We start from the raw sequence: 13433 nt of genomic DNA, 5'->3' as shown, positions 1-13433 counted from the left end.
TAGTTATATGAATTATTATGTAACTTATACTGATAGTAAGACAAATGTGTGAGTTTGTGTTCATTTGTGTGTATAGACTGTTAAAATGCCTCATGATCATGTCTAATGCTTAATGACAGGTCACAAGTGAAGTTTTATCCTTGCAACAGCTCCACCGTAAGCTGCTAGAAATACTGATTAGCACATTTTCCTTGGACCAGACAGCCAGTGGGCTAGTCAAAAAAAAACAAAAAAAAAAACACAGAGATCAAAAATGGCACAGCTGTGATGTGGACAGGACAAAAGCATGTTTGTATTCAGCATCCCTTACAAAATTACACCCCAAAACCCAGCACATCGTTTAATGCTTCAAAATAGAATCACCGGGCACGACAGAGATACATTGGAAACAGAGAGCGCAAAGACAGGAATCCCTGTAATTTACAGTGCAGTTGGTCATGATGTCATGAGGATGAGCCGTGTTACCCAACTGCTTCTTTTCTACTCGTGACCTTTATGCAGCTGGCTATAATATAATGTAAACATGGGGTGGTGTTGGCTTAAGTGGTTAAGGTTGTGGGTTGTTGATTGAAAGATGCTGTAATGTATATGTGACAAAAGAAAGGCTAATAATAATAAGGGCTCTAATCTATTTTATTATAAACTTACAAGTTATAGAAAAATAGGCTACAGTATGCGCAATATAGCATGTGTAAACAAAAGGTGCAAACTGACTTTTTAATTCATTAAAAAATAAAATTAAATTTACAAGAACAAAATCGAATTTTAAGTGCTTTTAATAATGGACATTGTCTCAAAGCAGCTTTACAGAAGTATAGAAACAAAGAATAAAAATTTTTAAAGTTACTATTTAGCATAACATTTATCCCTAACATTTATTCCAAAAGAAACTAAACCCTATTGTGAAGCAGGATTTGCGGACTTGGAAACACGGACCTATTGACATGAAAAACCACACACACGTGCAAGCACTGAGGGACCATTGAGAGCATTCTGAGCAGCTGCATCATTGTCTGGTTTGGGAGCTGCACCATCCTGGATCGCAAGTCCTTGCAGCGGATAGGGAGGACAGCTGAGAAGATCATTGGAGTCTCTCTTCCCTCTATCATGGACATTTACACAACACACTGCATCCGCAAGGCCAACAGCATTGTGATTGACCCCACACACCCCACACACACACACTTCACCCTCCAGAAAAAGGTACCGAATTCAGGCCCTCAGGACCAGACTGTGTAACAGTTTCTTCCCACAAGCCATCAGACTCCTCAATAACTAAACTGAACTGTACCGAGCACAACACACGCACACACACACACACACACACACACACACACACACACACACACACACACACACGCGCAATCAACTGTATAGACTGCAATGACCCACACCAAATACACACTCTTCGAATTTACATCCATGTCTACAGCACCATCATATCAAACTGTTTACATGCGGTTTTGCACACTGTTTTTGCTCTTTGCACATCTGTCTCACATTTCAGTTGATTGCTGTACAATACTTTACATTACCTCATGTGACTGCTGCTATAATACTAATGTGTTCATTCCAGTATTTCTGCACACGTAATATTGATTAAACATACAGTATTTACACTGGTCTGCCCTGTTTTTGTATATTGTCTTTTTTGTATTGTCTTTTGTGTATTGTCTTGTATTTTTTGTTTACACTGTCTTTTGTCCTGCACTGTCCTTTTGTCTTGTCCTGCACTGTTTGCACTAGGTTGCATAGATGCACTTTATGTATCTAGGACTACTTACTTAAGTCCTTAGCTCTATCTTTGTTTTATGTAGCACCATGATCCTGGAGAAAGGTTGTGTCATTTTACTGAGTACTGCAACAGCTACATATGGTTGAAATGACTATAAAAGCTTCTTGACTTCTTGACTTGAAGCACACACACACACACACACACACACACACACACACACACACACACACACACACACACACACACACACACACACACACACACACACACACACACACACACACACACACACACACACACACACACACACACACACACACACACACACACACACACACGACTTAAATAAACTCTTTCATCTACTTACTGGTCAGTTACCTAATGAGGGACTAACACACACCTAAACCTCCTACTGTGTAAGTCATAGCACCTTCTAGAGAGATAAATTGTGTCCTATACTCCATTCAGACAGCATACATATTTACTTATGTAAAATAAAAAACATATATTTGTGTGCCTCAGGACTGCATCATAAATATATTTATAAAAAAACTGCAATCTTCTTATTGTTGTTATTGTAAGAATGTATTGTACATCTTGTGTAACAATTTTTCTTTTCTTTTTCCCCCCTAAGCAGCTCCGAGTCCACATTTAGACAAAATGACCTGCAGCAACAATATTTTTATAGAACCGCCCATTATCTTTTGACTGCTGGAAATATTTTCTCGTAATCTTCAGGCAAAGACAATGAATGCATCAAGTAGCAGTAGTAAAAAGTGTCTTTCCAACACATGAGGCAACATCTGCCTGCAAACGAAAAGAGGACCAGAGTCTATCCAGATGGGACTAAAATTATCACCCCACCATTATGTGCATCGAGAAACAGTAGGTGATTTGGGTTAAAATTTTCTCAGTGGAAAAAGGAGACAAACACTGACTTTACCAGTCTGGACAGAAATAAAATGACTGAGTAGCACCTGCAACAGATGGAATTACCCCAGTTCCTCATGTGAAGCTAATCCTGTCTGAATTTGGGCTTTAAACAGTATTTGAACTGGAGTCATTTTAGTAGAGGAGCTCCAGTAATAATAGTAATATAATAATGCACAAATCTGATGGTCAGAGTTGGACAGAATAAAAGGTCTGTGTAATATGCATAAATTACCACAGTCTGCATGTACGTGTCAGTGTTATGCAGCAGGTGACACCAAGCAATGACAAGATATTAATATGAATAAACACATTAGTTCCAATGCTGTTTGTAAGAACCCCATTGTAATGTGCAAATACAGAAGATAATTTGGTACTAAATTCTTACTCCTAGAGTATTTACATCCCTACATCCCAGTATTTACTCAAATGTAGTCACTTTAATTACAGCTTTTTAACAACTAATCTCATATATGCTTTTATAGTTCAGAAAATATGGTAACTACAAATGTCTTTAAATGTCCTACCTTGGCCCAAGTATGCGCCTCTCAGTGCCTCCTTGGCAGTGCCGAAGCCCAGCTCCCTACACACTACGCTGGCAGCAGTCAGGTCCCACAGGTGATCACACACCGTCCCCCATTTCCCTTCCTTCAGCACCTCTACACGTCCCTCTCCAAGCCTGGGTCCTGCTTTCAGACGTACTGTCTGCTTAAACAGAGATGTTGGAAGCAAATTCAAGTTATTAGATAAAATTTATATCACCTTCATTAAGCAAAATACTAATTTTGATCTACTGATATATTTATATGCACTATGTATAATATCACCTTGGTATAACATTTGTGAAGCCCAACCCATTTAATTACTCTGTATAAATAAAATTCTTCATTTTCATCCTTCTATATGGGAGTCTACACTTTGACTATCACTAAGTATATTTGTATTGTATTACATTCTAAATTGTTGTTTCAGAGATAAACTACTCATTACAGGGTCTGAGTAAATTTTTTACTAGGTTTAGTAGAATTTGATCATATTCTTGGGATGATGATAGTACTTTTGCCCTGACTCGATTTAGTGCATAATACTCAGCTTCAGTACATTTATTTTTTACATTATTTAAAAAAAGCTGTGACTTAACTAGCATGACAGTTAAAATTTCAGGAAGAAAACCCTGTTTTGTTTGTTAAAATTATATTAAAGTTAACCTTGTGTTCGCTCACTCTGGGTGGAATTTTCTGGAAATAGCTTTATTCATCCAAGGCCCCCGTCACATAATGCCACACTTTTGTATATTTACATACACTATAAGTAGAATTGTATGTAGACCTCCCTCTTACTTTTGGAGTTCTGGTGTTTCAACCAAACCCATAGCTAATAGAAGCATAAAACAGTGGAAGTAGAACAGTTTTAGAGCTAAGTGAATTCCACAAGTCAGTTTGTGAAATTTCTGCCCTGCTAGATCTGCCCCAGTGCAATTATTGTGAAATGGTTAAAAAAAATGTCTAGGAGCAAAAGCTTAGCCATAAAGTGTTAGACCAGTGCTGAAACACATAGCATGTAAAAATAACCTGATTAAATGCAGCTGGACATTTCATGAAGCTGGACAGGTGCTCTGATGGTCACGTGTCAACATACTTTGGTCCTATAGAGTATTATGACAGCTGACTGGGCATGATGAGCTGGTGTGCTCACCTGAGAGGTGGGTGTCGCTCGAGGCTGTCCAGAGCTGGACATGTGGGAGAACTGTGGACCAGGTACACAGCGCACCACAGCATGCATCCCCCCAATACACGGCGTGTCACTACGTGCAAAAGACAGTTGAGTCTGGCATTGTGCCAAGGAGTTCTCTGCTCCTGTGCACTTCACCTTTTCCACCCAATAACCCTTTTTACTGACTGCAGACCTGTGAGCCAGACAGAGAAAGTCACATTTTAAGCATTTCGTTAAAGAGCACATTGCATAATGAATATAAATTGTCATAACTTACCGTGTGGCTGGATCCATCATCTTAGATTCCCACTGTTTCCTGAAAGAGAAGAGATTCAATAAACCATAAAATACACAGAAAGATACACACCGACACCTCATACCAAATTTAAACTCAATAAATATGTTCCTAAGCATTGAGACACGCCGGTAAACATGCCGTATTTTTGTGTGTTTATGTTAGGTGAAGTGCCACCAGTCCAAGATTTAGTGATTCAGACTCTACAGACTTCCAAATTCACACACACACACACACACACACACACACACACACACACACACACACACACACACACACACACACACACACACACACACACACACACACACATTGATGTACACACATCAGTAGAAAGCTGCTTTACCTTATGGGTTCAGTTAAATAAATAGCAGCTGTATATATGACAGACAAAACAAGCTGAGGAGGTTTGGTGGTTTTGTGGATCCCAAACAGACTCACAGAGATCTCAGTGTTCCCTGCTAGCAGCCAGACACCCCCCGTGTCTCTTTTTCTCCCACTGTCTCTTCGCTCTCTCATTCTGGACTTTCATTTTTCTAATGATAAACTTCAATCACAGATGGATCAGTGCTATACATGAACATGGAAGGGACACGTAAGAAAGGCATACACAAGCCAAATGAGGTGGTGACAACTTTACTGCTCTGCTGTCTGTGTAACGAATGTGACACTTATTTGACACCAACTACAGTGAACCAAACAAGTCTGTTCATAAATGAGTGGTTGGGCCAAAAAAAAAAAAAAAATCTCATTTACACAATTTTCACTAAGGCGACAAGAATAAGGTAGCTGATAAATTCATCAAAATCCTTTCCAGAAATACTCACACATCTTCATACACTTGCTTCAAATGATCTACAAATGACTGTGTTTATTAGTTCATCATTATAATGGATAAATAATGAAAGGATACTGTTTGGTCAAATCAAATCACAAAACAAATTAACCTTTCAATTAACCAACTATCCTCATATAGGTAACAATTAAACCATATAATACACACTTGAAAAACAGGAAATCTTTAAAAAAGACTTACTTTGCCCTGTGAATGCAGCCAAGAAAATGACACCATAGAAGTTCAGAGAAATCTGTTGTTCATATAAATTGGTTAAGGCTCTGGGTTGTTGATTAGAAGGTTGGAGTTCAAGCCCCTGCACAATAAAGCTGCCTCCTTTGGCCCTTGAGAAAGGCCTACAGTACAAACCTCTCTTCTGCAAGGACACTGTATTACAGCTGCCTCTGTGCTCTGACCCCCAACATCTAAAGCCAAGGTTATATGATGAAAATAATTCCACTGTGTTGTAATGTACACCCTAAAGTGTGGCAATAATAAAGGCTTTTTATTGATATTTGTTAGCAACATTAAATTTATAACTCCAATGAAGAAGCAAAAGTCAGAAAAAAAACAGGAAAATTGTCCTAAAAATGTCAAAACCTTCCTATTCATGTACAGTAAAAACCAGTGCTTTAAAAAACATCTAAAGCTCTTTTGTGCCTATTTTTTTTTAAAGAAGCAGCCATGCAGGAGCCATGAAAGGAAGCTGAGATGCTAATGGGTATTTAAGCTAAATATAAGCACAGGCTAGTGATGATTTTAAGCCACCAGCCTGGTGCTGATTGGGAGCCACACACCACACAAAGGAAGGGAAGCACGATGTGCTCTATATCCTGTTAAAAGGGTTACAACACAGTTTCTTCTGCAAACAAATCTCAGACTGTCATCTTTTAGTCTGAAGCTAAAAGTGAACTCTAAATCTAGCTAGAAATTATAGGTATCATGCTAATACAGGACACTAGTCAAGACCTTTTTGTAAATCTACCAGTCTACATCTCAGGCTATACCACACACACACTGCCACGAGAGAAGCAAGCCTCACACACTGCTGTCTACCCAAGAGAATCACACACAGCATGTGGGTGTTGGTGGTCTGGTTTGGTTTTTGTAAAAGTGCTTATTTGCCACTTGTACACCTACGAAAGGATTTCATCAGCTGCTCACAAAGAACTGAAGAAGTTAGAAAGAAAATGTAGAGGAATGGGAATTAAGAAAAGCTTCAGAGGAAGTGGATTACAATAAAGAAATATTCATCTAACAAATACTTCTATATGTAGTAGCCCTTGGAAAAGTTCATCAAGGGCACAGTGTCAGACACCAACAAACCACGGACCTTCTGAGTCACAGCTAATTTCTTTAGTGGCTAATCTGTGTTCAGAAGGAGAGATGGCTGCATTATCCATGCTTTAATGTGGTTTCACAGTAAGCATGGCAGACAGAAGAGGAGGTCTGTGTCTTTTTTTGTGTGTTTAGTGTGAAGGAAGAAGTGAGAGTTTAGTAGAATGTAGATACTCTGGTGCACATAGCATTAATATGATCTAGGAGAAAGCTGATTGCACCAGACAAGTAGCGAAAGTATGAAAATGATCCTTTTATAATTTAAAGAGCAGCCATTTTAAAATCACAGACACACATTTTTGAGCACGAGAATGTCTCCCAGAGAATCAGTGTGGAATTTTAAAAGACTTAAACAACCACACTACATTTGCCCTGACCATATTATTTTTAAGAGCAAATTTTAGACAATTACAGCAGCTATTTTATCTTTCTTATACTTTGTTTTACTTCTGTAATATTTACATGCACTAATGCTAGTGACTGGAAGGCTGTGGTTTCGAATGCCGACCGGAAAGAGCCGATGTTGTGCCTTTGCTCTTAGATTCTGCCTCTTGTTTAAGCCACTTTGGCTAAAGCTGTGAATATATGATTATTCAGTAAGTACACAATAATGAGCATATATGCTTTTTAGTATGGTGATGTTTTCCAATCGTCTCCCTGTTGTTAGAGGGAAATGGCAGAAATCTGGGCCAGTTAGTCTGGAAAAAGTGCAAAGTGTCTCAGCAACAAAAAGATTCACCAAAGCTTGAACTAATTCACTTACTTAGTGTGCTTCCACATCATGTCTCAAACTAGCAATGGTTACCCACACCTACAGCTTCAGGGTCCCTGGTTTGAGATTCACAAATTCTCCCAGTGTCCATGTAAGTCCATGTTTCTTAACACCTCCAGAAAACATGCCAGCAGATGGAATAGCAAATGCATGTTTGTAAATAAATGACTGAGGGTGCGTTTCCTATTCTGAGGGCGAATTCCTTCCTTTGGGGATAAGCTCTGTGACTCTGACTCTCATCTTAGCTGACTCTTATGAGGATGATGGCTGATATCACTGTTATTAAAACCTTTCATATTAGTTTGTTAATCACCAATCTAACTAACTATTTCTATTTTTTTAAAGCTTCAGTTGCATTCTGTAAAACTTGTTGAATGGGTTGAAATTCAGGGCCTTTTATCTACACTATCCTATAAAATATAAAGAACTTTCCAAATTCCTGTCCAAATTCTAAAATCACCATTTCATCAAAGAATGCTCCATTAACTTCTTTAAAATATGAGCCTGGGCAGTCAACACCTGCTGATTACTACTGGATAACAATGTTTAAACAGCATTAATATCTAGCCAGTGTCATTAAATTATTGTCAGTTCATGAACATCCGTGACCACAAAGCACATTTTCACTACTAAGTCTAATGTTTGGAAATATTCTGCACTTTCAAGTACATATGCAGCACAACAGCCATCCAACACAAACCAGCATATTTTTTACCCTACACCAAAAGAAAGTGCAGAAAAAATGTTCTGGATTCAAATGATCATGTTTGTTCCTCATACATATAATGTCTCCCAAAATGTGTCTGGTGATGGAAAGAAAAAGCACACTAAATCTCTCTTGACACTTAACAAGTCTGACAGCATTAAAACATGATCCAGACCATCCTATTCAATGTAGGAGTCAAAATCCAACTTACACCACCAAAGACAGCCCAGAGGGGTTCACCCCAAAACTTCTTTTTAGAGAGTATACCTTAGACTGCTGAAAGGAAAGCTTTTGTATAGAAGTCTGTTACTGTATTTAGCCCGCCAGCTATGAAAATGCAATGTACTGGTTGCAACCACAAAGCAAACAATGTCAATCTTCAATATTTAGTAAAGGAGATTTGCTAAAATGTTGGGCATTTAAATTGGCTACATAAACACCATCCAAAAGGCGAGAAATGGCTTTTCTTCTCTCTCAAACACAAACATTTCTTTAACCGAAATGATGGAAAGAGAGCACTGAGGCTTTAACGGCCAGAAGGGCGAGGTCCTATGCTGACACAGCCAAATCGAACACGGCTATTAAAACGCAGTCAGAGACGCTGCCGCAAGATTCCACCTTATAATTACTGGAGTTTGAGCGCTGCGTCCCTGCCCGAGAGGACAGCAGCTCAGAGCACAAAGCCGAGACGTGACACGAAGCCGGAAGGCTGAACCACAAACAGAGTGAACCTTGAAGAGTGGACATCAGACTGATGATCAAAAGGACAAAATTACAGCACACATGCTATCTACACACATTTAGCTGGGCCTAGGTTTCATAATATTTTACTGCTTTTGTAATATTTTGTTTTGTCTTTTTTTTTGTACAAATTCTTATTAATGGATGCTGTGCTGTCTATTTTTGGGGTTCCTTCTAAGGTGTTGCAGCAATTAATGATGGCTTACAGTTAGCCATGTTTACAGAATCAGTGGTGATGATCAGCTTACGGTTACATATTTTTGCTAGAAACTCATGATCAGTTTCAACATCTTTGCAGAGTATTTGTTTATACCACCAATGATAATGCCAAGGTCAGATTTTTGGCCCAAAGGTGACATACAAATCAGCCACTTTCAAACATTCTGGATCTGAGGCTGGTCTCGCAGAAGGAGCTTAGCACTGCATTTCTTTTAAAGTATATGCTGAAAAAAATCCTGTCAGTAGATTCTTCTTATAAAATCTACTTAAAATGTGCTAAATTTAAAAAATTTCATGGTACAAGGTCCTGTAATTATATATTCCAGTCACATAAATCAGACTGACTATCATCTCTCTCCAAAAGTACAGGAATTTGAAGCGAGCTACAAACACAAACAACTAAACAAAGCCAAGCAGGCTATACTAACTTCCCACAAGGACCACAATTAAAAGAAACTGATACCTGTCACGAAGGTCGGATCTTAGATCGGACCGTAGTTGCCTCTGAGTTGTGATCGATCATTTTTAGATAGTGCGGATTGCATGAAATCGGGTTTACAGCAAATGGGCAAATTCTTTCCTAATTGTAAACTAAGGAGAAATAAAGCAAAGCTACAGATACATCAAGAATCTACTTAACCACATGGTTCTACACAACCTCGTGGATCCACAGAGTCACTGCTTGATCCATAAGCCTGGCCTTCTGTGTGAGAGATAAACACACAATCATATGAATCTATTCATATATGCATAATGTCTATGTTATTCATTGACATTTTGCTTTTAGTGTTTTAGTGTTAAACAGCTGTAAGAAAATTTCCCTCTTAGATCAATTAAGTCTATGTACAAAGTCACACAACATCTCAGTGTTGGTACCGTGATGTATCGTGGCTGATCCTGCACACTGACCAAAATATAGCTTCAAGTTCCCAAGTGATATGTTGTATTATATACTTTTATCGAATGCCAAAAAACCCACTACACTGAATTTATATTACATATACATAGATTTGTATATGTTAAACAAATCTGACAAATCACCAGTTTGATGTAAACCTATGTTAAGTTTGGATTAGATTTGAGCCTTACATAAAACATGCCTCATTACTTTTAAGTCCACACTGAGCAATTTAAAAAATATTCATATTCAAGTACTATTTATATATTTGTACATAAGTGCCTCTACACACGTCATGAATATGTGGGCTTTTTTGCACCGTGTAATAGTGCTACTGTGTCTCCTGCCAAATTCTGGCTATTTAAGCTACAAAGAAAACCTGCAAAACTCTTTCTCCGGGCATAATCGTTTGTTGGGACTGTGTTCATATCAGATTTCTGTGCAAATTAAGGCTGTAAAATGAATTTTTGCAGTTTTATTTCTGTAAATGTTTAATGTTATCCTGTTCATTCCTATAGACCAAATAAGAATGGTGAGCGTTATGATTCGATGTAAAATGCCTCAGAGTAGTAGGTCTACACTTACGCCATCTTACAGGCTTTAGTCACTCTCTTTTAATGAACAGTGAAATGTCAGCATTTAAATCTATGATTCACTCAGATGGCATCACCACACTGCAATGACGTCTGAGTGTGGAGACATTACCGCACGGGATCCTGTCCAAGTAAACATGTCAGAATAGTGCTGTTATATAATATAATGGCATTTTCAACCTTTTCTGCTTTCTCACTAGTTTTTATAAAACCCACTCAAGTTCTATGGTGTATGATGTGGGGAATTTTCCAACATTCGGTATAACTGATTAAGTCTCTGAGATGAGTGACAAAACATCCAGAAAACTTACATTTTCTGCAAGACAGTAAATGAACTGGTTAACTATAAGTGGAATAGTAAATAATCGAGGAATAGAAGTTTCTCTAAAGATAACTGACTTTTGCATCGTGGGTTTACTTCAATGGTTTGTACAATAAGACACAGTGTGGGTGTGAATTTCGTTTTGGCCTTTTTAACCACTTGCTATCACAACACAACAGTTCCTCTTTAACCCAAACGTTGCTCCTAATTACAGGCTGACCTTGGTCTTTAAAGAAAACTGTTGATTTGACTCTGACACAATGTACTTTCTTCATCATAGAGTTTACGTGAGAGGAAACATCTGTAATCATACTCCCTTCATTTATCCCAGTTTGGGTTTAGCCTAGGATGCTATTTCACCAAGCCTCAACCCTTATCACATCATTTTGACAAAAACAAATTCAGCGAGACAATCATCACACAGCCCTTCTCATAACACTGGCTAAATTTCCTCTGTCAGTTGTTTGATGTGGAGACTACGATGGCAACAGCCTTTAGATTAACACACAATCAGTGGATGAGGCAGCGACAGCATGTTTCCTGTTAAATACTTAAGATGTGGCCATGAGATCATCTGCAGGTAGAAAAATATACACTGCCAGTATACAGCTGAGGAAATCTGATTGGAAGCAGCAGATGCTGTTGTATTGTAACCTCAAAAGGCAGCAAATGATTGACTTTAAATTCCAGAATGCAGTGCAACTGTACAATGCAGACTGACGGTGGAGGCTCAGATCAGATAGTCAGCAATTATGGACATGATGAGAATGATAGTGTTGATGGTGCATAAAAGGTTGAAGCTTTGAAACCTTATGTGTTTCCAGGTATTCACATGGCATTATGGGTAATGTAGCTAAAGTAAAAATATACAAAGTTGATGAAAAAAAAATGTAATTATAAAAATTCTGAATTTAATCATGAAATAAATATTCCACACCAATGAAGGTTACATAACGTTTCTTAAAAAAACTACTAAATACAATTACTTTCTGTAAGCTGTTTTGATAGCAATGTCTAATGAATAAATAATTATACTATATTATCTGTAAGAGGCTAAAACACGGGTGTGAGAGACGGACAGACAAAAGAAAAGAGCAAAGAGCTTAAATCCTGAAACGCCATCAGCATTGTAGCCGTTCTCATAACACTGGCTATGTTTCCTCCATCAGCTTTTTGATGTTGCATGGTTGAAGAGTTTATGATGCAAACACAGACGCAATCAGTAAAAGGGGCCTTGACAACATGCTCCCCCAAAACACAGCTAACTGCATGTGTGTGTGGAAATAACAGAACAAACAGAGAGTCAGGGTATGATTTTATCACTGAATGTCTGTAGGCAAGATCCAAAAGAGATCAAAAACAGAGGGAAATAAATATAAGAATGTATAAATAAATAAGCCTTAAATGGCATAATATATATTCCATGTTATTCTTACTGAAATGGGTTAGTAAATAACTGGCAAGTGATGTGTTGACTTCAAAAGTCAGGAAGGAACGAAGGAAGGAAGTAAGGAGAAAACAACAATTCATGAAATGGAAAAGTACATTAGCCAGTGGTGATTTTTCAGCACGTAGTCCATCTAATTTAGGGGGTTTGGAGTGTAGGGTATAACTTCCAGAAAAAGGATCTGTGGTAAAGTATAAAGACAGAGAGAAGCTGCGTTTTCCGTGGCTGCTCTATTTATGGCTGGGGGGCCGGCAGTGTGGATGATTTAGTGGGCTGCTCAAGGATTTCCAGTTAAAGGAAAAGCAAAGTAGAGGAGGAATAACTGACATCTGTCTAAAATGGCTGTAGTTTGGTTGAACAACCATGAATCCACAATGATATATGGAAAGAAAATACATTCAGATGACAAATATATTCTATAAACACGGTGAAACAGTCATGTACTGTATTTTTGCACTCGACTTACATGACATTAAAAAACACAAACACATGGCTTAGCTAATAGTTGATACCAAATTCAATGTTAATCACAGCCTCAACCATGATTAGAGGAAAAAATACATCCAAAATGCAAAATACATCTGATTCCACTGCATGGCCAAAACTTTGTGGACACCTGATCATACTACCTATACTGTATGTGGTTCTTCAACAACTGTGGAACAAAGCAGGAAGCACACAATTGGAGTGAGTTTCTGTTTGTTGTTGCATTACAATCTACCTTCACTGGAAGAGACTCAAACCTAACCCTTAGAGGCTCCGTGGGGACGGGGAAGGTTGGAGTGGGAGAACTTGAGTGTCCTGTCCAGAGACCTGTCCTAAACCTGTCCTAAATCCAAATGAACACCCTTGGGAAGAATTAACGTGCGACTGCGCCCCAGGCCCTCCT

The 13433-nt window shown here is 38.3% G+C and overlaps 1 protein-coding gene across 1 annotated transcript in view; it reads right to left on the bottom strand.

The window, feature by feature from the left end:
* LOC113649652 (lysyl oxidase homolog 4) overlaps positions 1–13433 on the bottom strand; it is a 28822-nt gene that overhangs the window by 11011 nt on the left and 4378 nt on the right. The window contains exons 5-7 of the mRNA XM_027157536.2: positions 4656–4694; positions 4361–4571; positions 3193–3370 (exon numbers count right to left, since the gene is read on the bottom strand). Of these exons, the coding sequence (XP_027013337.1) occupies positions 3193–3370; positions 4361–4571; positions 4656–4694 (428 nt within the window). The remainder of the gene's footprint in view (positions 1–3192; positions 3371–4360; positions 4572–4655; positions 4695–13433) is intronic.

Source organism: Tachysurus fulvidraco, chromosome 1 (genome assembly GCF_022655615.1).
Source record: "Tachysurus fulvidraco isolate hzauxx_2018 chromosome 1, HZAU_PFXX_2.0, whole genome shotgun sequence".
Lineage (NCBI taxonomy): Eukaryota > Metazoa > Chordata > Actinopteri > Siluriformes > Bagridae > Tachysurus > Tachysurus fulvidraco.
Note: the sequence above shows the minus strand (reverse complement) of the source record. Positions and strands in the feature narration are given on the sequence as shown.